This window comes from Triturus cristatus, chromosome 11 (genome assembly GCF_964204655.1).
Source record: "Triturus cristatus chromosome 11, aTriCri1.1, whole genome shotgun sequence".
In the NCBI taxonomy this organism is placed as follows: Eukaryota; Metazoa; Chordata; class Amphibia; order Caudata; family Salamandridae; genus Triturus; species Triturus cristatus.
Window position 1 is genome coordinate 1,062,768,662 of NC_140594.1, and position 27,172 is coordinate 1,062,795,833.

A 27,172-nucleotide genomic window follows, 5' to 3' on the forward strand; every position below is an offset into this window, starting at 1 on the left:
GTTTAGTTTATTGTGGACTGGAGGCTGAAATCATGAGGTGCCAACATGCCTGATGGGTAAACAAACAGTATTCTGTTAACAAAATACACTTATTTCTTGCAGCTAGGAACAAACAATGTGGATTGGTGTTCATTAATCTCTCTGGGAAAATGTAAAATATCACAGTTTAAATTGGTTTATCTTCTGTATTGAAGTAGTCTACCACCGCCACTGTTTGTATTGTTGAAGAGAAATTAAGTTAAGATAGTAAGTGGGGTTTCTTTACATTTCACTCTCATCAAATAATAATAAAAACAAGCGGCCGCGAACGTGATCACGATCGCGATCAAAGCGGCCATTCGGCCGCGAAAGTGAAAGCAAGCGCGGCGCGCGCGCCCGCGCACATGCACTGTAGCTCTAGGCTGGCCTGGTAGCACTTTTTGGAGCCCTCTCAATAAGTCTCGCCAGACCAGCGCATGCGCTGGGTCAGGCGAGACCTAAAAAACAGTTAAGGGGCTTCTTGGAAGGAAATTAGGCTGGGTGCCAGTGAAATATCTGTGGACATTAGGTTCCCAGTTCTTAAGACATAAAAAGGGAAGAATAAAATTAGTTTTACAATCCACCTCCAACCCTGCAGGGGAAATGTATTTGCATTTTACTTTTCTCGGTCATAGTGGCGCAGGACACCCTTAAAATGGCTGCCTCCTTCTTCAGAGGAGTGACTTTGGGAGTCGGATCTTCTAGCCGAAATGATTTTGAAAGGTGGAGTTTCTACCACCAACATGGACAAACTAAATGTGTCCTTCAAGTGTGATTTCCTTTTCGTGAATGTCTGTCACCCTTTCTTTGGAAGTCCTTCAGAGTGGAATCTTTCATAAAAATGAAACATTTGCCACGGTGAGGAATCACCACTATATTTAGGAGAGAAAGAAACTGGGAAAAGGTTACTTTTCCATTGACTTGTTTACGAATGGCGGACGCTTGATCATTAACAGAGCCTTGAACTAAACTTGGCAGTTTATTCATCATCAACACTCTTCCAAAAATGGTGGTTCAATGACTGGAGACGACGGTGCAGAATATGCAGTATGTTAGCAGATCCTCCATAACTGCCATCTTTAAAATCAGACCACTGGTCCATTTTGTGCATGAAGCATTTCTTACTTCTGATGATCCAGGATCCACAGCAAAGACGAGCTTCTCTTTCAAGTGTGAACACGGTATGATGCTCATACAGATTATAGGACCTTGCAAATTATGCATCAAATTCCGAAATTTGGCTGAAATTATTCAAGGGAGACATGATTGGATTTCATTCATTCTTTTCTTTGGGGAAATAGACAAAACACCCATCGCTCGCGTCAATTGTTTATTTGCACATCTCACTACCCCAGATAGCAAGAAGATAGTTTATCCTGGCAGATTATAATGACAGGCTCTATGATCTATAATCCCAGGCATTGAACCCCTTACTAGGCAAGCATACGCATTATATGTTAGCCTGAAATGTCCAGGTCAAGAATTAAAATGTATTTGCGTCACTAAGACCCAAATTACTATGCAGGTGGTAGAAAATATTCCCAATCCCTCAAGATTCAGAGATTTCAAATGTGTAAATATGTATCTACTTTAAAAATGTTTACTGAATTGTCAAATGCATATTATGTACTCCAGCTAAGTCAGAGGCTAAATTAAAAAAACAAATCACAATAGGAATCAATGAAAAAATGTACGTGTCATTATTAGAAGCAAATCCGCCATTGGTGAAAACATGTTTTTCTATCCTACGTTCTAAACCCAGCAACGTTGTTTTCAAGACTACCATCCATCCTTCATTATTACAGCCATAATAAGGGCCCATATATTAGTAGAATGAGAACACATCATTATGATGTGCTGGAGGATGGGGCACCAAATGTGTATAGGTTGCGCCAGTTTATGCCCTGCCACACTGAGACTGAAGAACGAGGAACAGCTCTTGGAGTCGGATACTACAGTTCTGGGCATTGCGGAACAGTTGCCTAATACTGGCAAGTTCAGTAATAGATTGGTGTGCTGCATGAATAAAGCTGATTGGGTCTTTGGTTAACCAGGGCCATTGTGGGAGTGGGACACTTTAGGTCTAAAGACTGAAGAAGAACTGCTGCCAGGCAAGGAAACACCAAATCTGGAATTAAGGGGGAAGAACAGCTTGTAGTGGGCATAAAATGTCTGGAGACTGACCATCGACAACCACAGTGGATTAAGTCGACCATAGTGACTGAAGGAGAACGTTTATCGAGCTTGATACTTAAAGCCTGAGGAACTACCAGAATGGGGAAAAGATGCAGGATCTGGGTTTCTCGAGTCTGCAATTGAGAGGATCTTCTGGGTTAGGAAGATCAACTCTGTGGACTTGAGAAACAGTTGCCACAGTTGGAATGCCAAGCCTCACACTGGGGAACAGCCTAGACTCATGGCATGTTCCCTCTAAAAAGTTTCAGATGTCACATTAGAGGTTGGGTACCTTGAGCCATGTGGATATAAGAAACAGCTAAAGGAGTCGCAACAAAGAAGGTTTCTGGCGTGAAGGCAGAAGTTGACTATTCAAAGCTTGAATTAGGAAGAAGCTCTGAAAAAGCTGGACAAAAGTAGAGCTAGTGATCAAAAAGAGGTAGGCGGAGAGGTTTGACAAATAAGAACTTCAGTTTTCATGTGCTTTCTACTTACTTTTGTTGCACTTGCAATTTCCAGGGCTTCGCTTAGTCTTTCATTTTCATCCTGCACCATTGCCTTCTCCTCACACTCTTCACACAGCTTCTGACGAAGACGCATCACTTCCATCTGTGCCGCTTTCATCTCCCGGGTGTGCTCTTCCTGCATAGCAGCCAGCTGCGCCTGCAACTGGTCTGAGACAAGATTATTGCATGCAGCGGATATCCACTATATGCGATACATTAAAAACGATCCCACAATCCTTTATTCCTAAACAAAAGATTACATAAATGGTTGGATTGCTATACACAGTGATGAAGTCAGTTACCCGGCACACCATTCACACAGAGGGCACACAAAAACAATAGCCAGTCGTACCATGCTTGTCAATAGTAGTGTTATACATAACCCAAAACTAATGGCAAAATTAGGCAATTCCAATGGTGATGGGCAGGGTGTTGATTTGCAACAACACAGATAGTAGTTGGAAGAACACCACCAACAAGAGGGATGCAGAGCTCCAACATTGAGAGTCAGCCAAGGAATGGGAGGTTATCACCAGCTTTGGCAGTCAGTAAACACATGGTACAAATACGATCATTAGGTAAATGGGTGCACCAAAACCTGGCAATCAGTACAAATACCAGCGTCAACACCAAAGGTTTGCAGAAGGCATGGTGGCCTTTTCAATAAAGGGTACCAAAAGCGATGTAGAGGCGAAGTGGGGGACAAATATGAATGGCCAACACACGATTAGAATACCAACATGAGCTAAGCAAAAATGTATAGGCAGCATGAAAACCACAGGTTGGATGAGCAAGGCTCTACATAGTGTTTCTGGAGCAGGTCGGAACCTGAAGGTTGAAGGTTCTGTAGTTGAACAGCCAAAAATTGGAATGATGTTCCAGATAACGCTTAGGCAATAACAATGATTCACCAGTCTCTCAGATCTGGGGTTCCTTCCTTTTGGCCAACACTAATTGCCCCTTACATGAAAATGAACCAGCACATGCAAGATGGGGAAAAGAATACACCCGGTCCCTCCCCGGTGTGTAAAAGGAACCCTGAAACCTATTAAAAGCCTGCAATGGTCTGCTTTGGATGCAGGCTGGTTTACCAAGCACAGAGACAAGAGGAAACAAGAGGGGTCTGCAGTTGCAAAGATTTCACCACAGTGCATTTGATTTATTATCATTCCCCATCACCCATCAAGTCTCGGGAACTGCTGCTATCTGAGAAAGGCAGGACAGCCACACACCGTGCCCTCACATTCAATGTGCAGGACAAGGAATGGAGCCCCAGGTGGCAAGGCTCTTTACACTCTTCTCCTTAAGGGTGGTTGCCAGCAGTGATGGCTAGTCGTTAGGAAACTAAGGCTTTCCCACCAAATGTTGCCTGCATCCACCTCTACGATCACCATTCCTCTGGTAGGAGCATTCTGTTTTGTTCTTGTAATAGGGGGCCTGTGAGAGAGTCATCCTTTTTGGCCCTGTTCACCCCCATTGTTTTGACTAATACTGGTGGTGACTGACTCCGACTGTGCCCTGGGCTCTGCTAACCAGGCCCAGGGCCAGCGCTCTGATGGAAAAGGTACATGGGTATAAGTACAATTGTTGGTGACAGACCATGTAAGTCCCTAGTATACAGTAGGGCAGGGAGAATCAAACTAGATTTAAGTCCCTAGTATATAATAGGGCTGGGAGGTTTACAGGTCCAGCAGATTTCCTGCACTGGAGTGTGCACTACTGTGCTGCCTGCTGTCATTTTTAAAGTCAACCCAGCTTTGCCGACTATCTCTAAAAAGAAAATTACATGCAAATTCGACTTTGGAATTAAAGGTAATTCCAAAGTGGTAATCCACCTTATTTTTACATACAAGTCACCCCTAAGGTCTCCCCTAGGTGCCCCAGGGGTGGAGCGCCATGTAACTATAACCAGGGACATTATAGAAGATGTTTTATATGTCCTGGTGAGGGAAAACTGCCAATCTAGGTTCCCCCATTGTAGATAATTAGCTACGTAAGGCTAACATAGGAATATTTTATTTAAGAATAACTGTTGCTAGGAAGGGACTGAAAATGTAATTCAAAGACTTAAAAGATTGGCAATGAAAAATCCGACAACTTGCCACTGTTGAAGTTATCATAACTAGTGCAGAAAAGACGCTATAGAATTTCAAGAAGCCTTTTTTGATTGGTCAACCTTAACAGGCTTAGTCAGGCTGCTTTGATGAGGTGATAAGTGGCTGCATAGTGCAGAGGAATCGGACGGGGAGAGCTCTGCAGCTGCAAAGAACAGGCCAGGTCCGGGCTGGGTAACAAACCAGACTAGGCTTCAAAGAGCCTGGACTACCCACTCTTCCTGTAACCCAAGCCAGATGGCAGGCCTGAGAATGGAATTTGCAAAAGGTATAGGGAGAGTGTTAATGGAAATAAGCCACACTAGTAGGTTGGTTTAGCCAGCTCTTACTTCAAAGAAGAGAGAGAAAATCACCATCTTGAATTTTAAAGTTCAGTGTTTTGTGGGGCAAGAATACGACACACTTTAGAGGAAGCGGTCATGCTTTTGGGTGGCACCCGGCACAGCATTGGACAGGGGTGCCCCCCTTGCTTGCCCCCCCAGATCATTTAATAAATATGTGAGCTGCTTAGCAGCTCACATTTGCTGCATGAAACTACAAGAAGGATTGTCATGCTGGAACCCTGGTTTGCACAACACAGGATTGCTCCCTGAAGGACTGCTCCTGTTGCACGCTTGGAACTACAGCCTTGAGGACTTTTCCTTGCTTCAAGAAGGATTATGGATTGAACTCCCTGAAAGCAACAGGCTAACAGAGCTTCCCTGCATCATCTCCCCCAAGAAGTCCCCAGCCTGGAGTGCGTCCAGTGGACTTTTCAGGATTTGGCCAGGTGCATTGTCAGAACTGTAGTCCCAAACCTCCAAGGACCATGTCACAGCTTACAGACCCTTGAATTTAGTTTTGGACCCTCTGCACCCTCAAGAGAAACTTCAAGAAGAAGTTCCAGAAGTTTGAAGGAGCTTGTGGAAAAAGCTCCTTAAGTGGCCCAGACGGACGTCGAGAGACAAGTCGACTACCTTCACCCGCGACCCAGCCTGGATTTCGGGTTTGTCATGCTGAAAGCTCCTGAGCTCCAGACTTCCAGGATTTGACCAGGGATTCCGGGAAAAGCAATCCAACTACATTGTGTTGATATCGGCCTGCTAGAGGAGACCACACAACTTAGAGAGAACATCTTCCATAAAAGTTTTTAAGTGTGTTGGTAAAATTTTGACCAGGGCCACCCGCTTAGTGTATCTGACCAGAGATCCATTGCAATCAGCCTCAAACTTTGAATTTTTCCAGGTCAAGCGCAACCAGATTTCCCAAGTAGGCGCTATATGTTTTAAGCACTAGAAAGAGGTTAATCTTTAAAACTTCATATCTCCGGTTCCCTATATTGGATTTTTGTCATTTTGGTGCCATTTTAAAGATATTTCCTATTTTTATAAACTGGTGTGGGATCTCTATTGTGTGTTGTGTCTTACTTATTTAGTGTATCCGTGTTTTTAAATGCTCTACATACCTGTCTCCTGAGTTAAGCCTGCCTGCTCGTAGCCAGCTACCAAAGGTTGAGCCAGGGGGTAATGTATTAATACCTTGTCTGTACCTTGCGTGGGTGGCCTTATTGCTAGTGGTAGGTTCATACTTACCCCTACCAATAACGTATCCTCCAACAGGGCAGCTAACATCAGGAGGCACGGAAAATGTACATTAATGGCATGGAAAATGTACATTAATGTTTCTCAGTTTAATGGCCAAAGAATAATGGGGAAAAACGAAATGAAAATGCATTCTGTTTTTATTTTGCACTTTTGCGAACATAAAGTAATAGATGAACTATCAAGTGTTCCTCACCTAATTTAATACCTCCACACCCTCACTTAATTCCTTGGATGCCATTATGTCATACATACATATGAATGGATGTCCCCAGGGCCTGCTTCCGTCACCACTGTGTAGTTATAGTTAGGTCAGAGTTTCATTAGGGCAAGTGTTTTTGTTTTGATGTGCTCAGGTTGGTCTTGTAGGAGTAAAAAAGTTAGGTATATCTGGACGTTTGGTCCTGCCCGAGTCCTGCAGTACCTTAAAAAACAAGGGTCTTCTGATTGGCCAAGGGAGCTTGGACTGACTTCAGAGTCTATATTGTGGAACTCAGTAAGTCTAAAAACGGAGACCACCATAACCTTTTGGCTGTCCATATACATATGTATGCACCATGAATGGGTGTCCCTAGAGCACCCTTATAATGCATATATACGATAAAGACAGAAAGGGGAGGATGCCATTGCTATTAGTGTGCTTACTACTTGAAGCACTGCAGGTGCCTAGGACCAATCAGTTGAAAAGCAAGCTCGAGCACTGGGTTTCAGTAGAGGGAGGGGCAATCATTTGAGTACGAAAAAAACATATTTCAGATACACTAGACTTCAGAGGTAGCAGCTTACTTGGGCCCAAGTCCCTGTGATTCGGATCAAATATTTTGCACAAAAAGGACATATGGTAATTTCAAGAACAGCAGCCACCTCACTTCTAGTCATAAGTGACACGGTTTTCAGTCCTGGACTTTCAACCTACAAATTAATATCAGGGGCCGTATTATACAGAGTGCCCCTGGGGCGCAACAGACGTTTGCGCACTGCTTTGCACCCCCCTGGGCAGTATGGTATTACAGAAGGGGCCGCAAACACTTGTACGTGCCCTTCTGTAAAACCGATAGCGCAGGTGCACGTTAAGCTCCAGTGCTATCTGCTTGGGGCGTGTCCTCATTTGCATAGGGGCGTGTCCCATTCAAATGAGGGAATCCCTTTACCTCTTCGCCCACACCGTATTACCAACGTGGGCGCAGAGGCAAAGAAGTCCTCAGGAGGCTCACTGATAGCCCGCCACCTCAAAGGTGGAGCACTGTCAGTGTGGCCCATGATGGGAACCCTCTGGCGGGGGAAGGGGGTCCCTGCAAGGGGATCTCTAATCCCCTTTGAAAGTGCAGGCAGGTGCTGCCTGCACAGTGAAAACACAGAGCTGCTGTAAAGCAGCCGCTCCGTATTTCACATGAGTGCGCTGCCCCTAGGGCAGCGTGAGTTCGCGGATGCCAGAGGGGCAGCATATTCACTATAATGCTGCGCACTTTTCTTCATTGCGCGAGGCGCATCTTTTAAAGGTGCGCCCAGTGCAATGAAGGAAAATGCGCTATTTGCATTTAAGGGCCCAGATGTGTTAATCTAACTAGTTTAACAGAAGCAAACCAAGTTTGTGATACCTAGAAGGCAAAAGGTTGTCACCTGAATGCCTTGGACTGGTAAGAGTGCTTCATATTCACGCTTTAGTTTCTACCTGCTGGCAAAGGAGGAGGTGGTAAGATCAACTGTATTCCTTACAGCTTTCACAGTACCCAAGATAGAAATTGTGAGTCTAATCATGCTCACAGATTTGCCCATCACCAGCCGTAGCCACCCACAGTTTTCCAATTCAGTGTCCATAATTTGCACAGTCTGGCCATCATCAGCCCCCGCTACAAATAAACATTCTACTCTGAGTCCATGCTTTGCACATTCGGACCATTGTCAGCCTTTGCAATCCACCAGTATCCTATTGCCACTCCATGCGTTACACAGTCTGCCAATTGGCAGCCCACTGGCGTAACGAAAGTTGAGGGGCCCCCCCCATCAAGGTACATAAAGGGGCCCCCACTCCGTATTTACTATGGAGCTCTCAGGACTGAGTGCGGTGCTGAGAGGGCCCCCCCCGCACCGCGGGGGCTGCAGGGGCCTGTGTTACGCCACTGTGCCAGCCCCTACCCCATCCCCCATAGGCATCGTATCCAGAGTCCATGCTTTGCAGTCTACCCTTCGCAAGCACCTGCCAGCCCCTACCACCCACAGGCATCGTATCCCGAGCCCATGCTTCGCACATCTCCAGGCTAGGCATAATTAGCCCCGCCGTGCCCTTAGCCCTAAAGGTTGCACCTCACAAGCCCTCCCCTCATAAAGCCGGCAAATTTACCAGAGTGCCTCGGGTTCAGCTCCTTCTCGGTGTGTAGTCTGAAGATATTGAGCTTCAGAGTCTGGATGATGCTCTCCATGTGGCACAAGCGGTTGACCAGAGATTCGTCGTTCCTCAGCATGCTGTCGCTATGACTCGCAACAGCCTCGACGGAACAGATCGTGGGGATGGCATCGTGGGGTTCTGGAGGTGCTTCTAGCCTCGAAGAAAAGTGATGGAAGCTGCAAGAGCAAACTGCTGAATTAGAAAACATTTAAAAAGGTAATAGTCACCTCGGACAGGTCCTCCACGATGCATACAGTGATCCGCTTTGGCGGTGCAAGTGGTGGCACTCCCATCGGTTTGACTATTTCTTATTCAGCCTCAGAGGGTCCTCAGCAATATTTGGGAAATGGAAGACACTGAGCTTGCTTAAGCAAAGTATTGGTAAGATAAAGACCCCTTAGGAGTAAGGAAAATCTTTGGGAAACTACTATTCTAAAATATGCAGAAATCACAGATTTCTGTAGAATTATAATAAAATCTTCAGGGAACGCAGTAAATATACAGAAGGGGCATGGAAAATGTACATTAGTGTTTCTCAGTTTAATGGCCAAAAAATAATGGAAAAAAACGAAATGGAAATGCATTCTGTTTTTATTTATCTTTTTTGCACACAAAGTAATAGATGAACTATCAAGTGTTCCTTCACCTAATTTAATCCCTCCACACCCACACTTAATTCATTGTATGCCATTTTGTCATACATACATATCATGAATGGATGTCCCCAGGGCCTGCTTCCGTCGCCACTGTGTAGTTATAGTTAAGTCAGAGTTTCAATAGGGCAAGTGTTTCTTTTGTTTTGATGTGCTCAGGTTGGTCTTGCAAGAGTAAATAAGTTAGGTATATCTGGACGTTTGGTCCTGCCCGAGTCCTGCAGTACCTTAAAAAAACAAGGGTCTTCTGATTGGCCAAGGGAGCTTTTTCTCCTGTTTACCCTATCGGTACATGGAAACAAACTATTTGTTAGGCTGGCCACAGCCCAGAAAAAAATATTGCGTGCTCCCAGTGTCCTGATGTCTTGTTTAAAAAAAAAAAACCACACAAACACTCGAGGGGTATGGTATGGACACCCAGACCCCCTGATACTTGTGTGGGTGGGACCCAGGTGCCAAAATTAGAAAAATGTGTAAAAACCTCAGAACATGGGAATAACAGTACTTTCGTGCGACCAAGAGCAGCCCTCTCAAGTAGTCCGATAGTATCGCAACAGGTACCACCATTCAAGCATCACCTCATGATGCCACTTTAATGTGCAAGCTTTAACGGGGGAAGCTTGCACAGTGCAGCAGAACTAGGTGAGAGACGCTTGTATGGCAGGTACCGTGGGAATACTGTGGGGCAGGTGTTTTTGTTTTTTAAAGTACAAAAAAAAAATGCAAAATGGGTTTGGTGTACGATAGGAGCTGTCCGCAAACAGGGTTGTTGGTTTGGACGCAGGGCCTGGGCTGGGTCAGACCCAGAGTCAACCCACCACTGAATATGGCCTTTGGAGGTGTGCAGCAGGAGGTTGGCTGCCTGTGATGGGGTTGACTTGAGAGCCTACCCTGTGACCAACGCCCCAGCAGCTAGTTGGGTGCTCATTGGTGGTAAACCTTAGGCCTTGCAGCCACTCTCAGAGCTGAAGGCCCAGCGCTGCAGGGTAGTTGGCTGAATATGATGAACAAGATCTAGAAATTCACTGAAGAAAAACAAAAGGTTAGAGTGACATTATAGTTAGGTATGGTAAAAAGATCTTAGTTTACATTTAAAATAACCTGGAATACACTGGGGGGGGAAATAAGGTTAAAGTGACGTTAAAGTTGGGTGTTTTAATTAAAAAAAACTCATGTTTAAAACCTCAAAAACTCTAAGATTCAAAAGTTATAGTTTAGTGAGCTAACTATAGCATGCATCCACCATGTACCGCTTAGGACCTCACATATTGCATCACCCAAGACATGTTGGAGGTGAATGTGGAGGGGAACCACCACTCTGCCTCTGTTCAAGTCCCTAGACATCTTCAGGGAGTAGAAACAGAGCCTTGGAAGACAGAGAATAGACCAGCCTGAGCTGATGCAGTCTGGATATGCAGGTAGAGGAATCAGACACACAGACTGTCCAGTTTGTGTGTTGCAACAAAACCAAGGGATTTGAACACCTGTAGCAGTAATTACTGGCCAAGCAGGCTGCATCAAATCGTTAAAAAGATAAAAGAAAAGAGTCTCGCTGTGGCCGTTTCAATCACCTCGGTGGTGGTGGATCGCCTGATATGCCACAGGCACATAAATATGTCCTTATTTGCCAGTGGGTGCCAAGGAGTGCGCAGGGCATAGGCAAAGTATTAGTATTGGTTTGGGTGGAACAAATGCAGTAAGGGCATGCCCCAAAAAAACATCCTGCAGGGACATAAGCTCACCTAAAATCAATTAGGAGGAAGAGTGATGGGCCCTGGCAGTGCTTAGCTCATGTTTAAGCTACTCCTAGATGTGACTTCTTGGGAATGCCCTGGATATATTGTCTGTTGGGGTTTTGGGTGGTTGCCATGCAACCTGAAGTAAAAATAAGAAATACTAGTTCTGTGACTTTGAGAAGCTGTGCCAAAGCAAATAGGTCTGGCTTACTAAGGGTGAATGGCAAATGTTATTTCTGTTTGGTTACACCAAAGGATGTTGGTTTCAAATGAAGGAACCTGCATTACTAAAGGCTGTGGGTCTGATAGTATGTTTCTAAAGAACCAGACAAAGCCAGAAGGTCTGACCTATTAAAAGTGTATTGCCTTGTCTGGTTTGCTATAGGCAGAAACAGAAGTTAGGGTTTACTGGTACACATGTTATTCAAGGTACTTCAAACCTAAAGGGCTTAGGGGCACATGCATCAAGCTATTTTGCAATCGCAAACAGAGCGATTCACAAAAATCGGACGTTTGCGATCGCAAAATGGCATTTCCTTATGCATGAAAGATTTTTTGATTCGCAATTTAGGAAATCACATTTTTTTGCGATTCCCTAAATTGCGACTGCAAATAGGGAATCGCAATTCGCGAATGCCTAATGCAGATGCAAGAAGCCTTTCCTACATGCAAACTGTGCATTTAGGAAATGCTAATTACCATCAACTTCAAGTTGATGGCAACCATGTGCTATGTAGCGCACACATCCCCTTAGGGCATGTGTGTGCCTTACATGTGCACACTTTTTATTTTGGGGGTGATTCGGGGGGCCTTAGGCCCGCAGGCACCCTTGGTTTTGCATTTGCTAATTGAGATTACCAATTTGGTAATCTCAATTAAGCAAATTTATTTATTTATTTATTTATTAGGCACACGAATAATCCCCGAGGGGATCTCTAGGCACCTTTGCAGCTGGGATATCACACAGTAAGAGAGAAATTATAGGGAGAACAGCCAAGTTTTCAGGAGTTCTTTAAAAAGAGTAAAGTCCGGCCATGCACAGATAGACAAAGGCAGCTAATTCCAGTGATAGGAGGCGAGATAGGAAAAAGAGCAACTCCAAACCCTAGTTGTTCGAATAGGTTTGGGATGTAGGAGTAATAGATCACTGGATCTAAGCTGGCGGACCGGGATGTAAGACTGAAATTTGTTTCTAAGGTAAAGAGGACCATTACCTTGGAGGGTTTTACAGACCAGACAGAAGTTTGAAGACGCTGAGTTTTTTTTTTTCTTTAATCGGAAGCCAATAGAGAGAACGGAGGATGGGCTCCGAAGGAGAGCGAGGGGAAAGGTTTAAGACCAGGCGTGCAGCTGAGTTCTGCACTATCTGGAGCCTAGTTAGTTAGTCAATACGACTTGTTATCAAGACTTGAACAAGAGTTTTCCTGGTTTCTAATGGCGCTCATTGAAAGACTTTAAGCATTCGCTCCAGGACAAAACAGGTTCCGGAGATGGCTTGGACATGTTCATTCATGGAGAGATTGTCATCTATGAGAACTCCCAAATTCTTAGCACTTTTTTTGCGCTAGGTGGTGGGCCCAGCTCCGATGGCCACCAGTCCGCTGACAAGACTGAGCGAGCTTTTCCGAACAAGATGATCTTTGTTAAGCTGCAAAAAGTTATCAGTCACCCACCTGGAGATTCTTAGTAAACAGTTCTTAAATTTAACTTTGGTCAGCATTGGATTATGGTCACATAGTGATGACCAATTGTGTTTCATCAGCAGAAGAGATGGTTTCAAACCCACATAACTGAATGAGTTTTGCCAGGGGTACCACATAGACATTGAACAAAGTGGGGCTCAGGATTGATCCCTGCGGCACCCCTTTATCCAGGACTCTGCATACAGAAGAATGGTTACCCAACTGAAACAGATGAGTACGTACAGACAGGAAGTTCTACGTCCATTCCAAAGCTTTACCCGTGACACCAAACTCCCCAAGTCTTTGGACAAAGATTTGATGGGAGATGGTGTCAAAAGCTGCTGACAGATCTAAGAGAACCAGTATTGCTGAGGAACCCTGGTCTAAAGCCAGTTTGATGGTTTCCGTAACCTCTACTAACGCTGATTCTGTGCTATGGGATGCACGGAAACCTGACTGAGAAGCGTCCAGCAGATGGTTTGTTTCGAGGGAAGACAGCAATTGATGATTAACTAAGGACTCTAGTATTTGGGATATAAAAAGTAGTAAGGATATAGGTCTGTAGTTTACCAATCTAGGGGGTCTGCAGTGGCTTTTTTAAGAAGAGGTTTAATGCAAGCGGTCTTCCATTTAGAAGAAATAGTAGCTGATATATAAGGAGAGATTACATAGGTCTGTAATGGAGGTGAGCAGAATAGGGCTCAGAGTGGTAATCACATAAGGGGGGACAAAATCTAATAGGGACCTGGATTTTATGGTCTTAAGTCAGGCCTGTATGTGATCCTCTGTAACAAGGGAGAGAGAATCCAGAGTAGTGAACTGGGCGGGGGGGTTAGGGGAGCTTGAGGATCTTGGATCTTGGGTGTCGGATTGTTCGCAAAAGAGTTGTATATGTTGTTAATCTAATGCTCAAAATGCAGAACCATTCATTCCTATGGGCCCTTTAGGCCCATAGGAATGAATGGAGTCATATTATCTAATAGCGAATTGCTATTTACCGAATCGCTATTAGGTAATGTTAAGGAATTGCAAAATATTTTGCGATTCCTACATGCATTGCATTTTGCGATTCCAAAATAGCAATTTGGTAAAAATCGCTATTTTAGAATCGAAAAATGTTTGCTTGATGCATGTGCCCCCTAGTGTAGATTTAGGGGCTTAGTTGCCCACTGTGACCTTCCTTTAGGGTATATGATATAAGTGTATAAGTGCACAATAATTAAAGAAGTGAGCAGGGATCTGTGGTTTTGTCTCTTTACACAAAAGCACCCTAAGGGCATTGCATGTGGCAAATGGTTAATCACCCGGCACAATGATTGCTTGTGCCCCTGTCCGACCCTGTGACTAGCAGTCTGGAATACATTTGAGTGGAGACCTCTGCCTACTCTCTGTCCGACCCAGCTCTCCCAGCCTCGCTTCGACACTCTCTCAGTGCTCTCTCCATGCACAAGAGGCCGAGGAGGTGCAACAATGTAGAGTAGGCGCCTGGTCTGCCGAACCTTTGCACACTCACCATGCACCAAAAGTCCCCCTGAGGTTCTGGAGTTACCACCACTCAACAGCACAACCACTATGACGGGCTGGACAAAGAACTGATGGTCAAGTGCACGCACTGCATCAACCCACAATGACATCCTATGCCACCCATGTGTAGAGCGGTTGCATGCCTGTCAGCTGCTGGCAGTGCAACACCCTTCATGTATGTGTATTGGAAAATAAATGAGCAAGGGAGCCGAGACAGACATGCTGGATAGTAAACCCACACCCCCTTATTTGGGCAGGGTGGGGCAGAAAGGCCTACATACAATCATCGCAACATTTGGGAGAGGCCAAGCAGCTAGCTTCACTTCAACTCTTGAGCAAGACATTCTCCATAAAAATTTAAAAAAATGTTTTAAAGCAAAAGCAATCACAAATTAATTGCTTTGAGTGACTCTTCCTCCTCACAGAGAATTAAGTTTAAAAAAACAGAAAATGTTTTCTTTTTGTTCAACTTTGACCTACGTTCCCGAATGCTGGAAGAAATAAATAAAAATAAAATAAACACAACACAGGTACAAGTCGCGAAGTATGCTACCATATGGCAAAGTTCCCTATAGTTTTAACAGTGTAAGATTTTTTTCAGTCTCTCCAGGTGTTTATGAATACCAACAGAGAATATTTTTTTTAACACCTGTATTGTTTATTTATTTATAGTTCTAATTTACACAAGAAATTGCTTAATGTGTTGCTTTTCAGCTACAGAGGATGTTATGCCAACATATATAAACATTGATCTATTCTCATGCCCAGTAGGGTTCATCAAAATTAAGGCCCTTGATGTTGATTACTCACTAAGGGCAGGGGTACTCATTGCTTGGTGAGGACATTCATATTCATTATTGTGAGGGTCATTAATGCTTGGCATCACTAAGTTTCATTACCGCCAGGGGGCACTGACGTTTATTACCACCTTGGACTATCAAGAGTCATTTTGGCCAAGGACAATTAAGACTCATCCAGTCTTCATTAAAAATTCAAGATAGGGCAGTGCGTTTTTTAAGAAAAATCACAATATTTAGTTACGATTGACAACAGTCGATCGTGCCTACAACTCAAAATTTTAAAAGATGGGAGTAGTAATTTATCTTTAATTCATTCCATTCACTTTTTCTAGCAACATTCATTACTCACTATGGCAGATGCATCTAATTAAAAGATTTAACACGAAAACAAATGCATGCTTACTTCTGTGTGTTGACACCTAACTTGGCCAGGTCTTTGAGGAGCGCCTTTGTCTGCTCTTCTGCTGCATTCATCCTTTTATGGAGCATATTGAAGGGTTCAGGTGCCATCGTCTGAGCGGTCCCCGGGGTAATCCCCACCTTTGCCATATCTAAATGTCTTCCTCCAAGTACCTGTAAGAAAACATTGAATTATCTGCTGGTTGTGGAAAGATCACATCTTGGACCTCATATCCCTTTCACAGAGGAAAGACTTCAATCATCACCAGAGTTGATCCATAAGGGTCACAGCAGTGGCGAGAAATAAATCCGATTTAAATTAATTGTACGTAAATGTATCTTCCGGGGATATCTTTATAATACAGCTGAGCTCAATCATTTATGAACCAATGAGGACACCCCGACAGAAACTATACATTTTCTCTTGATGTTACAACCTGGTCTGCCCTGCTCTCTTGCATCCCGGTCTTCAAATTTACCGCTTTACTCTATTTCCACAACTGCCTCAATGGTCCCAATCTGGCATCATATTCAGACCTTCATATATGAAACCACAATTCCCTAACTTACTTTTTAACGGCAGATGGATTGAAGGTCAGATCAGACTTTACTTGACTTGGTTTTGTATTGAACATGCAGATGAAACATCACCATGTTGATTGAGTGTTGTGATCGGCCCTTTAGGATCCTTACCTTACTGAGTCTAAAAGACCCCAAAACACCAAATCCATCATCCGGTCCCTTATGGGATTTGCAACCTACGGTCCACCTAGCGTCAGAAGGCCTTTCAAACTCCACTGGTATTAAATCATCAATAGGCTTCTTACACTTCTGAGCCACACAGCACCCTCTTGTCACAGTGCTCTGCCAAACATGCATGTGATCGATCGAGCCTGGCAATGAGAGTTTCAGTTTCCCTACTTCACTAACAGACCAGCAGACATACTCCTATTAGACAGCTGTTGCTTATCCACCCTTACATTCCATCAAGAAATATCAGATCCAATCCAAAGTTCCTACAATTCCCCAAGCTACCATGGAAGGTAGAGCATTCTCCTACCTGGCCCCATAGGATTGGAGTGGCCTTCCACTAGACGTCAGAAGCAGAGACTCCCTGAAAACTTTCTTTTTCTTGATTAACCTGTTTCTACAAGGGCCTTCTGTCTTAGCACCAGGATGAATGTGTGATTAGAGTTCTTCATTATCTATACCTTTAATATCTTCATCTATCGTGCTGTTGGATATGCCAACCCACCATTCGTTCAATGCCCATTCATCCTTCCTGTGCAAAAATAAATCCGTATTTTGTATTTGTAAAGCGCGAACTACTCACCCTTATGGGTCTCTAGGCGCTAGGGGCCGTCGGGAAGATTAAGCAAGCTATTGCCCAGAGTCACATGGTGCTGGGCTAATCTGCCACCGGCACCAGGGCTCGAACCGTGATCCCCAGATTCCGGAGTCAGTCGCCCTGGCCGCAGCACCACACCTCTTTACATACCATCCTTACAGAACCCCACTGCCTCTACCGGAGGATTGTTTCAGGTTCTGCTCTCCAAAGAAATATTTTTTCTTTGTGTGCAGCACAGAAAACCACAAACAAAGATTTGTTTTCATGTGTTGACTGAGGTCAGGGGCCTTCTGTATTGTGTATCTGAAATCATGTTAGTGAGTACAGTGGGACAGATGCACTTTTTATTGGCTGCAAAAAACTGATCTCAATTTGAGACCAGTGTTTTTGCAGCCAGTAAAGAATTTGACAGACCGAGCTACGTGCTAATAGGTCATACTCCAATCCACCTCACAAAAATTAATGAGGTACGTCGCAAATTGGGACTCAATCTGACAGGATGCTATCACAGAGATAGAAGCTCGCTGGGTCAGCAGACCATTTTTTGATTGCCTTTCAATAAAGTACATTATTTCCTTTTTTTTTTTTATAAATACAGCAATACGGGCCTCCGTTTAGAAAAAAATGACTTGGCAGTGGTCCTTTTCTTCACTGCCTACTCCCCAACTAACTTTTTTTTTATCATACACAAAGAGAAAGGGGTCAGAAGGGGACCACTTCTCTTTTGCGAATGGATTACCACTTCAATTCAGGAGTCGGTAACTTTTCAGTGTAAACAAAGTTACATCACATACAGAATCAGTATTTGGAAGGGACGCCTACAACTTGCCAATTCCAAATATCGATTCAGTATGGAGTCGAAATCCCATTTTAGGAGTCGGCAAAAGTTTAAGAGTCCTAAAATTGGATTCGTACACCAGAGAAAGCATTTTTGTGACTGCAAACTCTGAATGGGTGTGCGTGATTGTAAAAATGCTTTGCAAATCTGCCCAAATGTCTTTCGACTAGTCCCATCACCAAAAGATTTGGAAGACTTCAGCAAAATTGAAGTTTGTTTCGGTAAGGAGCAAATTTGGAAGGCAAAGAAATGGACAGCACCTCTCACGGTATCACTCATAGCGATATAAGGTGTGCCTAATTGTGCCTCAGTGCTCCTGCACCCCCTTATATTTCTCATATCCACCCGCAGCCTGTGCCAAGATGCTGTCATCACTATGTTTTAGCTGTCATTCGCTCCCCCAACTATCCTCCTTGGGGTGCTCCACACTATGCCCCGGTGCACCTCCATCAGTGGCGGCTCCTCCGCTGAGGCGGAGGGGCGTCGCCCCACTGCTATTTAAGCAGTGCACAAAAGAAAAAGAAAATTATAATAACAGGACGTTATTATCATTTTAGTTTTCTATCCGGAACTCGGAGCCAGGTGGGGGCAGGGCTGAACTCCGTGACGCCAAGCAGAGTGAGGAGTGGTTTGCACTCCTCTAAATGTACATGACAGTTTTATTGGCATGTTCTCGATTGACCTGTGTTGCACAGCCCCATGGAGAACATGCCCAGTCTCCACAGGCACTGCCTGAGTGTCCAAACAGGACGCACAGACTGCAGTGTCGTGATTGGTTGGGAGAGCCCGGAAGCCTGAGTGCTTCCGGTGCTATAGCAGACCTGAAGAAGACGGAGGAGAGGCGGGGGTGAAGGAAAAGGTATGTTTATTTCTTGTTATTTTTTTTAATTCATTTCCAACCCCGCTTGCCTTACCACCCCCGTTCAGAGGCAGCCGCCACTGCCCTCCACTTTGTCCTAGTAGCAACTTATGGTGCTTCAGTGAGTGCCTCCTCGAGCAGCATAGTGGCCTCTTACTAAGCCACACTGCTTCAAAGAAGCAGACACACTGTGTTTAGGTGCTAGTCCCGGTTTCCTTGTGCCCTCTGAAAACTCATGCTGTATTTAGTTAGCTGTTATAGGAAAAACAACAACGTCTCAATAGGTAATATTCAAAGGCAATCATGTAAAACATGCACAGTAATTGCAGAAAGAAAGAAACAAGGAGACATAAATGATTTTAAGAAAAAGGTATAGAGCGGTCTCTATTTTGAAAGAATGAATACAAATAAAGTATCAGCACTATTTACATAATATGTGGGTGTAACCCATAGCCCATACTATCATGCACACTACCGTGCTTGTGCATAAAAGTGAACGGCGCAAATGACAAGTGAGACAAGGGAAACATCGAAGAAACTTTTTTAAAAAGCGGCGCAAAAAGAATTATACAGTTACTTAAATGGTTGCTAAACTTCAAAAATTATTATGAAAACACAGAATCATCAACAAGTTAAAGAACCATGAACGCCAATGGTTGTGCTGAGTGGTCGACGGCGTTTCGACCTGTGGTTAGTTCAGGTCATCTTCAGGAACGGGAACAACAGAATTTGTCAGTGCTTTTAAGGAACAAGGAATTCCAAGGGATGGTACTTCAATATATGCACCCAAGGTCTGGTGAGCAGAAAGATCCAGATGGATAGACGGAGGTGATGCACTACCAGTCTGGTGTGCAAGGGGAATTTTGTGTACAGAAGCCGGCGTGCAGATTCAGGTGCCCAGATCGCGTATGGCACTGTCGTTACGGGGGAGGGGAGTAGTCAAACAAGGCCAGCATCACAGTGAAGATGTCCAGACTAGGTCTGTGTTACTACGGGTTGACCCAACGTCACGTTTCAGAGGTCTCTCTCATTCAGTGGAAATCCTCGCAATCCTCTCAAGTTGCTACTTGTACCCATTACTGAGCCTTCAACCTAGCCTGAACGTCCTCAACGTGACGCCGGCCTTGTTTGACTACTACACTATGCCCGCCCCTCCACCCCCACCCCCAGCAACAGTGCCATATGCGATCCGGACACCCGGACCTACACACCGGCTTCTGTATACGAAATTCCCCTTGCACACCAGACCGGTAGTGCATCACCTCCGTCCATCCGCCTGGATCCTCCTGCACACCAGACCTTGGGTATATATATTGACGTACTATCCCTTGGAATTCCTTTTTTTTGTAACCCCGTCCTGAAGATGACCTGAACTAACCACAGGTCGAAACGGCGTCGACCACTCAGCGCATCTATTGCTTTTCTTTGTTCTTTAACTTGTTGATGATTCTGTGTTTTCATAATAATTTTTGAAGTTTAGCAACCATTTAAGTAATTGTACAATCCTTTTTGCACCGCTTTTTTTGGTTTTTCGCTGTTTCCCTTGTCTCACTTGCGCCATTATTTTTTATGCACAAGCACTGTAGTGTTCAAGATTGCATGGGTTACACCCACATATAATGTAAATAGTGCTGATACTTTATTTGTATTCATTCTTTCAAAATAGAGACCGCTCTATACATTTTTCTTAAAATCATTTATGACTCCTTGTTTCTTTCTGCAATACCTGTGCACATTTTACAGAATTGCCTTTGAATATTAAATATTGAGACGTTGTTGTTTGCTATAACACTATTTACCCAGGTCTCAACTTGGTTTACGGGTAACCTCCTGTGGCTTTTTTATTCTGTATTTAATTAGCTAGCACCCCTCCCAATGCCCCAGGCCACCCTGTCATTTCCTGTGACCTTCATCAGTGTCCCGCCGCTGCCCTTACTATGTTGCAGCATGTCCTAAGTGCCCCTACACTGTCCTACTTCACTTGTCCCCCTATGCCTTTCTCAATATCCCCATCAGTGATCCGTCTTGTTCTATGTACCCTTGTTCCTTCCACCTCATTTTGCCCGGTGCTTTTTATTCCCTCTGCGACATGCTGCTGTAGGGAACAGAAATACATGTCCCAAGGTTAGTATGAAGGCTTGAGCACAGGTGGGGCAATGAATCAGCACTATGGGATGCCTCTGTAAGCCATTGGAGCCTGTGATGTTGGTTTGCACCACAACAGCAAAGCGTGCAGAGGCAGCGGGTCTGCACTCGTGCATGCTGAACCAGACTGAAGACATGGATCAGCGAGGCAAGGGCAGCCTGATAGCACTTCACTTTGTACCTGAACGTCTCCACCCTGCCACAGCCGAGGGGGAAAGCGAAGTGACAGGGGATATCCTGGGAGAAGGGCACAGAAGAGGACAGCTCTAGATTAGATCCTAATGTGGAGTACAGTTAGCGACCCCATATGCCGGAGAGGGCTGCCTTGAAGAGGAAATTAGCGCTGTGACAATCAGGCTGTCGCCTCTTTGCCGAGAGAGCGGGGACATCCGAAAAGGACGAGGACCGATGCCTGGTTCAAGCCATCATTGAGTGGAGAGGACGTCGTGATGACTCATGGGGGCCTGACCCCCGCAAATGACGATCAGAACTGGAGCAATCAACCCGCCACCAGGGGGTACTTGGCCCAGTTGCTCAGGACCCATAGTAAGCCGGTGCATTAGGAGTGAAAGGCGTCAACCCGGACGGTTGGGCCAAGTAGCACCTGCTTGCCCTGTGGCCCTCTAAAAGGAGTTCTGACAACTGGCGACAAGTGGCGGGGCACCTAACTGTTAGGAGCCTTGGATACAGATGTGGCATTGTCAATTTCTAATTTACACCATTAGTACAATAAGTCCAGTTTTTATGCACCACATAAGCACACATAGACAATGGCTAACACAGGGTTGGGAATTGACCACAGCACCATGTACATAGATAAGATTAATTATTTATGTAGAGACAGTGGGTGGAGGGTTCCTTGGGTAGGGACAGAGAGGCCCTTGCTAATTTCATTTGGGACCAGTTTGAGACACTGGTTGAAAAGGGAAGCAGCTGCAGTTGACTCGGGGGAAGGGAACCATTTTAGAAACACAGGAAGAGATAGCTGTGGATTCAGGATCTGGGACATGCTTCACAAACTCAAGCTAATACAAAATAGGATCAGGAGCTGCCCTGAACAGTAACCCACCCTTCTCGTGCAGGAGAAGAAAATAACAGGTTGCCTGTCTTCTCGGCAACACTTTTTTGTTTTAGTGAACAGAAATGTACTTTGTGACCTAGGAAAGTGCGCATTTAATAGAAGACTAGGTAGATCTGTTGACTTTGAAACTGGGGAACCAGGTTCAACTTCCGGCATTGGTTAAACATCCTTTGATTCTGAGCAAACCACTTCATCTCCCACTGTCAAAAAAAATGTAACCTATAGTAATATAACCTGATGCTCATGTAAAGCATTCTAATGCATTTGGGCTACGTTTATGCCAAATAAAGACTGCCAAAAAATATAATGAGGCTTATACATGGAGCTTGTGAGTATGTACAGCGAAAACAAACATATATAGAAGGGCCAAGACAGTCATAATAATATAAAACAAATAATAAAAAGAAAGCATACGTTTTGCAAATCACTCACCACAATGGAGTATAGATTGTATACCACTGTGTAGTCGACATGAGTATTTACACATTTTGTCCTGAAAATGATCAATTCGTACAGAATGTGCAGCCCAGCCTAATTGGCTGGAATTAAGGTACATTTTGTGTGTTCTGCATGTAGAAAAGTCTAACAACAATGGCATTTGGCTAGAGGAGTGATGTCAAATGTTTATTATTTTATTTGGGGATGGGTTAGGTGAGGGCCAGCAAAACACAGCCGAAGCACAGGGATTCAACTCTTGCTTGAAATTCCTGCATTACGATTGCATTGCTGTTGTAAGGGCGCCGGCTGCTGTGATCTTCAAAGATGTGAAGCAGTTGCTTAGATGGATTGGAGGTGTTGAAGATCTTGCTCTGTAAAAATGCTGATTGACCCTACATAATTTCAACTTGTAACCATGATGCTGAATGTGGTAGGCTGTGCAGTCAGAGGTCATTAAAGCACTTTATGGCCCCTTACTTGCTGCACTTAGGCATGCAATCACAATCTGAGTCACTGGTACAAATTGTCGTGCTAAACTCACCCATGCGATAGTTACACCATAGGGCTCGAAAAATCCGAAAAATGGTTCTAGTCCTGCAGGTCTAGTGCCTTGGAAAACCCCCTCGACCTCACTTCAACCTACTTGACCTCCGGCTCCGAAAACGGAGCAAAAGTGATAAGATAACAAGATTTAAAGGCATATTTATTGCTCATTCCCTTTGTGAGCAATAAAAATGCCTTTAAATCTTGTTATCTTGTCACTTTTGCTTCGTTTTCACAGACAGAGGACAAAAGTTAGTTTCTCTTCCTACTCGCCAGAAAGGGCGAGTAGGACCTAAAAATAGCTCGTCCTCATCAATTCTCCCTCGTAAATGAGAGGGGGCGAGTGGATTTGTCAAGCCCTGATTATGCATCTTTTCTTTATCTACCATCAACCCGTGTCCAAGCTTCCTTCCTTTAGTCATAATGTTTTGTATAACTTGTATCAAGTATAATCGGCGGTTACCATCTAAACATTGCTACAATTACATTGTAAGCCTTGATAAAGTCCCAAGGACGAAACACATGTTGCCTATTAAACTGTTTCTGGATCAATTAAATCAGAGAGAACTTCCAACCACTACAGAGTAACTTGTCTTAATTGCAACTTATTTGACTGGTTGCTGGTGTGCTCTGATATTTTTCTCATGTCTGTTAGCAGTTAGCCTTTTGGGTTAATGCTGCAATAAACACCAGGTTGTAACAATGTGTTAAATGTTGTTCTGAGCACCAAATGTTACTTGTTCTTTTCTCTTGCCTATTACATACGGTGTAATATATTTACATTGCCCAATTGTGCATTGGATGTGCAACGAATATGTCCACTGCCACTAATGTAATAAATAAAAGGGTCCAGGGCACCAGATAATGAACTTTCTTGTGGGATCGTGACATGGCACATTCTTGAACAGCTAGCAAGACATTTTCAAAGGTCCAATGATGGAAAACATCGATCACATCAAACAGAATGGGCCAACCATGAGAGCAGCAGATGGTCCAGGGTTTTTATATTTATGTTAAGCAGGAATAATACATCAAAGGTTACGCCTGCTTCAAATGTTGGTTACTCTACAGCCTGTGTGAAGCCAAGGCTGTCCAAATTTGTACTCCTTCTATGAGCATGTGAGGAGGAGTATCTATCTATCTATACACACACATATATCTATATCAAAGAAAAAACCAGCGCATTTCCTTCGGTACCGGAATTCGACACAACGTCACAGGTATTTCTTCGAAATTATTTTATTTGCATATTTTCAAGGGCTATGACGCGTTTCGGCAGGATCCCCTGCCTTGATCACACCATATATATATAGATATATACACACATACGGAAGTCCCTAAGGAGCTATGATAAGCTGGATATTCATAGTAGGGACTGGGTTAAGTCATGGAGTTCAGTTAGGAAAGCTTATAATACAAAGATCTTCTACAGAAGTCCACAAATGCCTGATCCATGGCAGATTTTGCCTAACAACATAAGATGATTTTACATACAAAGTAATTTAAATAGAGTGTTTTTATGCCAACATCTGGCAAGGATCCAGCCCTAACGGGCATTTGTTGGACACTTCTGCTGCTAGAAGTTTGTGTGGGATATAGTAAACTATGAGAAAGGTAATTACGCTGGCAGAGCACTTGAACATACTGTGCTCAAATGAGCCATGGCCAGGTGTCCAGTGCCTACTGCCAGGGTGGTAACACAAATTATTGCATTTCAACTGAAAGTCTGAAAAGGTGGCAACTGGTGCGTCAACAAGCCAGGTCTCCGTATTAGCCAGGAGGAGGAGAGTAGAAACTAGAATGATGGCATGGATGCTGTAGAATATTTTTCTTCTGACTAAGGGTGACCAAGAGTTAAGCAAACTACCTGCAAAGGCAGCAATAGCAGGTTTAAAAATAATAGAGTCTCCTCTGAGTCTACCATTGTGATATTCATTGAGAGCGCCCTGAGACTACCACTCTCCTATGCATACAATTCCGGAAATCGCTGAGTGGTAGACTTCCTGATGAAGACAATGCTTGAAATCCACAAGAAAGAGGCATGTTGGACTGAAAGTTGTCACGTGTCCCACAGGTGTAAACAACCCTCAAGTCAGACAAAAAGATTTCGCAAATCACTCCTAAATTTTAAAAGGCGGTGGAGAAACTAAGCCTTGCTTAAAGGGTATTGCAATATGCAATGAAAAAATAGGTTATACAAACCTAGACATATTTTTATTAAGTGACACTACCTCAGAGCTTTAAATCCCCACCATATTCCTGCAAATTGTAGGCTTTAATGATCGAGGTGCCTAAGAGAGCTGCTATTGTGAATGAGATCATGAAATACTCTTTATTGAGAGTATAAAGCTATGATGATGAAGAAGCAAGTGATGGTGTTAAGTAAAAACGAGTAACTCTGCTAGGTAAACATTCCTTCCTTTCCATCCGCGTTGCTCTGCGGGCATCTTAAGAGCAGCCCTTTCCAGTGTGAGGTAGACCCTTCACACTGGGAATTTCTTTCAGATTGTCACTGCGAGCACCTGGGTGACAGCTTTGGCCCCGAGGCACTCTCAATCCCTTATCAAGTTGCTTGGAGGTAAAGGAAGAGGTGGGAGGGAAGGGGCAGGTCAGCTTCCACAATGAATATCCATTCACTGAGTAGGGGTGCCAGGTTTCTCAGAGAAAACAAAACATTCATTTGTTCATGTTTTGAGATTCAGAAATGGCCAGGAGCTGGAACTTGAACACGATTTTATACAAAATGTATTGTTGTTTTAACATGGGAAACTCCGACTTAATTATTAATCATGAATACTTTAAGACAACTTAAATATACTTTTGAATTGAGCTGTTCATGAATTGTTGTTTTAATTTTCTGGTTCAATGAGCAAAACGTAACAGATTGTGCATCGATCCTTAAAAAACATTAGAAACCTTCAAAGTGACTGAAACGCTTTGAATTTATTTTGCATTAAGTGTTGTCATTTAAACAAACCCGACTGTATTACAAATCAGCATCACTCCTGAATAAGCACAAATGAATCACTCCTCCTTCCCGTCCATCATCTCATCCTATACATTCCTCTAACTCAACATCTCTTGGTATGTCTCCAAGCTCCTATATCTCTCTTATGCCCCTCGTCAACCTCCGAATCCCACTTACAGACCCATATACCCCACTCCATATCCCCTTAATATTTCCCCTCACACTCCCTTCTAACTACATCTCCAGTATCCATCTTGAACCATGTATCTGCGACTTGATGACCGCCTCTCTGCGAACTCAATGACTCTATACCGAGTACCGCAACACATGCTATAAGTACAACCTAAAACGTAGTATTATATCACCATCACCAGGCTATGTCACGCAGGACCACATACCCCTCTTCTTGCAATCAGGCTCCTGCTAGTTCCATAACTCTTTTACACCCTATGTTCCTCCATCCAAAGTCTAGCTCCTGACTTGAGCCCAAAATCTACCCTCGTCGCCACGACCTATGTCTCTCCCCTGATATACGCAAACGATGTTTCTATGCTTCTCGGTTCCCTCACCTCCCGGCTCCCTGACCGCGGCTGCATTCCCGGTCCCCTCAGCACTGCTTTCTGTTTCCATGGAGCCGCGTCCCTCCCTGCCTACTTTTTAAAATCTCCCGCCCCCAAGGACCGCCAGCGCCGCTACTGTACAGATAGCAGCACCTGCTCCACTATTGTCAGCTCCACAAATAGAAGCCTTAACGCCCGGAGAGGCATGACCCGAAACACGCCGCGCCCACATAATGAAGATGAGATGCTAAGAGTACAATGAGGTAAAAGACATGCAGGAAAGTTGTCTAGCCCGGTTCATACACTTTAACTTCTGTGTGGCAGCTTGGACTCCCATAGATTAATTGCTGGAATCTGGAGACACTCCTAAGTCATTACTGTGAGCCGGGACACCTGCCTAAGCAATTTCTACAATTTGAACTTTAAACAATACTAAAAAAAAAAATACAGAAATAAGTATACATCAATTAAATACGCCAAATATATTTTATTTTATTTGCAATCTAATATGGACAAATAAAAATGTTAATATGAAGGTGGAGCTAATTTGTTCTTGTTTTAAAATGTAAAAAATGTAAACGTATTCTTTTGCTCATGTTTTGCAGTTCCTTATAAAGTTAAACACGTGCATGTATAACCATATAATCAAAGTGCACGTTAAATGCTCATTTAAGTTAGCCTGACTACAGGCCTCCTGAAATTTATTTTTTTTGCTCGCTTGATTTTGCAGGATTATTATTTCATTATATAGTGAAAGGCTGATTGTCTGTATTAGACGACGGAGAGGCCTGAGAGAGAGACTTGACATTAAACGTGGCG

The 27,172-nt window shown here is 43.9% G+C and overlaps 1 protein-coding gene across 2 annotated transcripts in view; it reads right to left on the reverse strand.

The window, feature by feature from the left end:
• Window positions 1–26,474, reverse strand: part of CCDC150 (coiled-coil domain containing 150) — a 343,163-nt gene extending 316,689 nt beyond the window's left edge. For both annotated transcript variants that reach the window (XM_085635385.1, XM_085635384.1), the window contains exons 1-4: window positions 26,363–26,474; window positions 15,578–15,747; window positions 8,735–8,955; window positions 2,689–2,867 (exon numbers count right to left, since the gene is read on the reverse strand). In XM_085635385.1, the coding sequence (XP_085491511.1) occupies window positions 2,689–2,867; window positions 8,735–8,955; window positions 15,578–15,747; window positions 26,363–26,389 (597 nt within the window). In that variant the 5' untranslated portion in view covers window positions 26,390–26,474. The remainder of the gene's footprint in view (window positions 1–2,688; window positions 2,868–8,734; window positions 8,956–15,577; window positions 15,748–26,362) is intronic.
• Window positions 26,475–27,172: the final 698 nt, after the last annotated feature.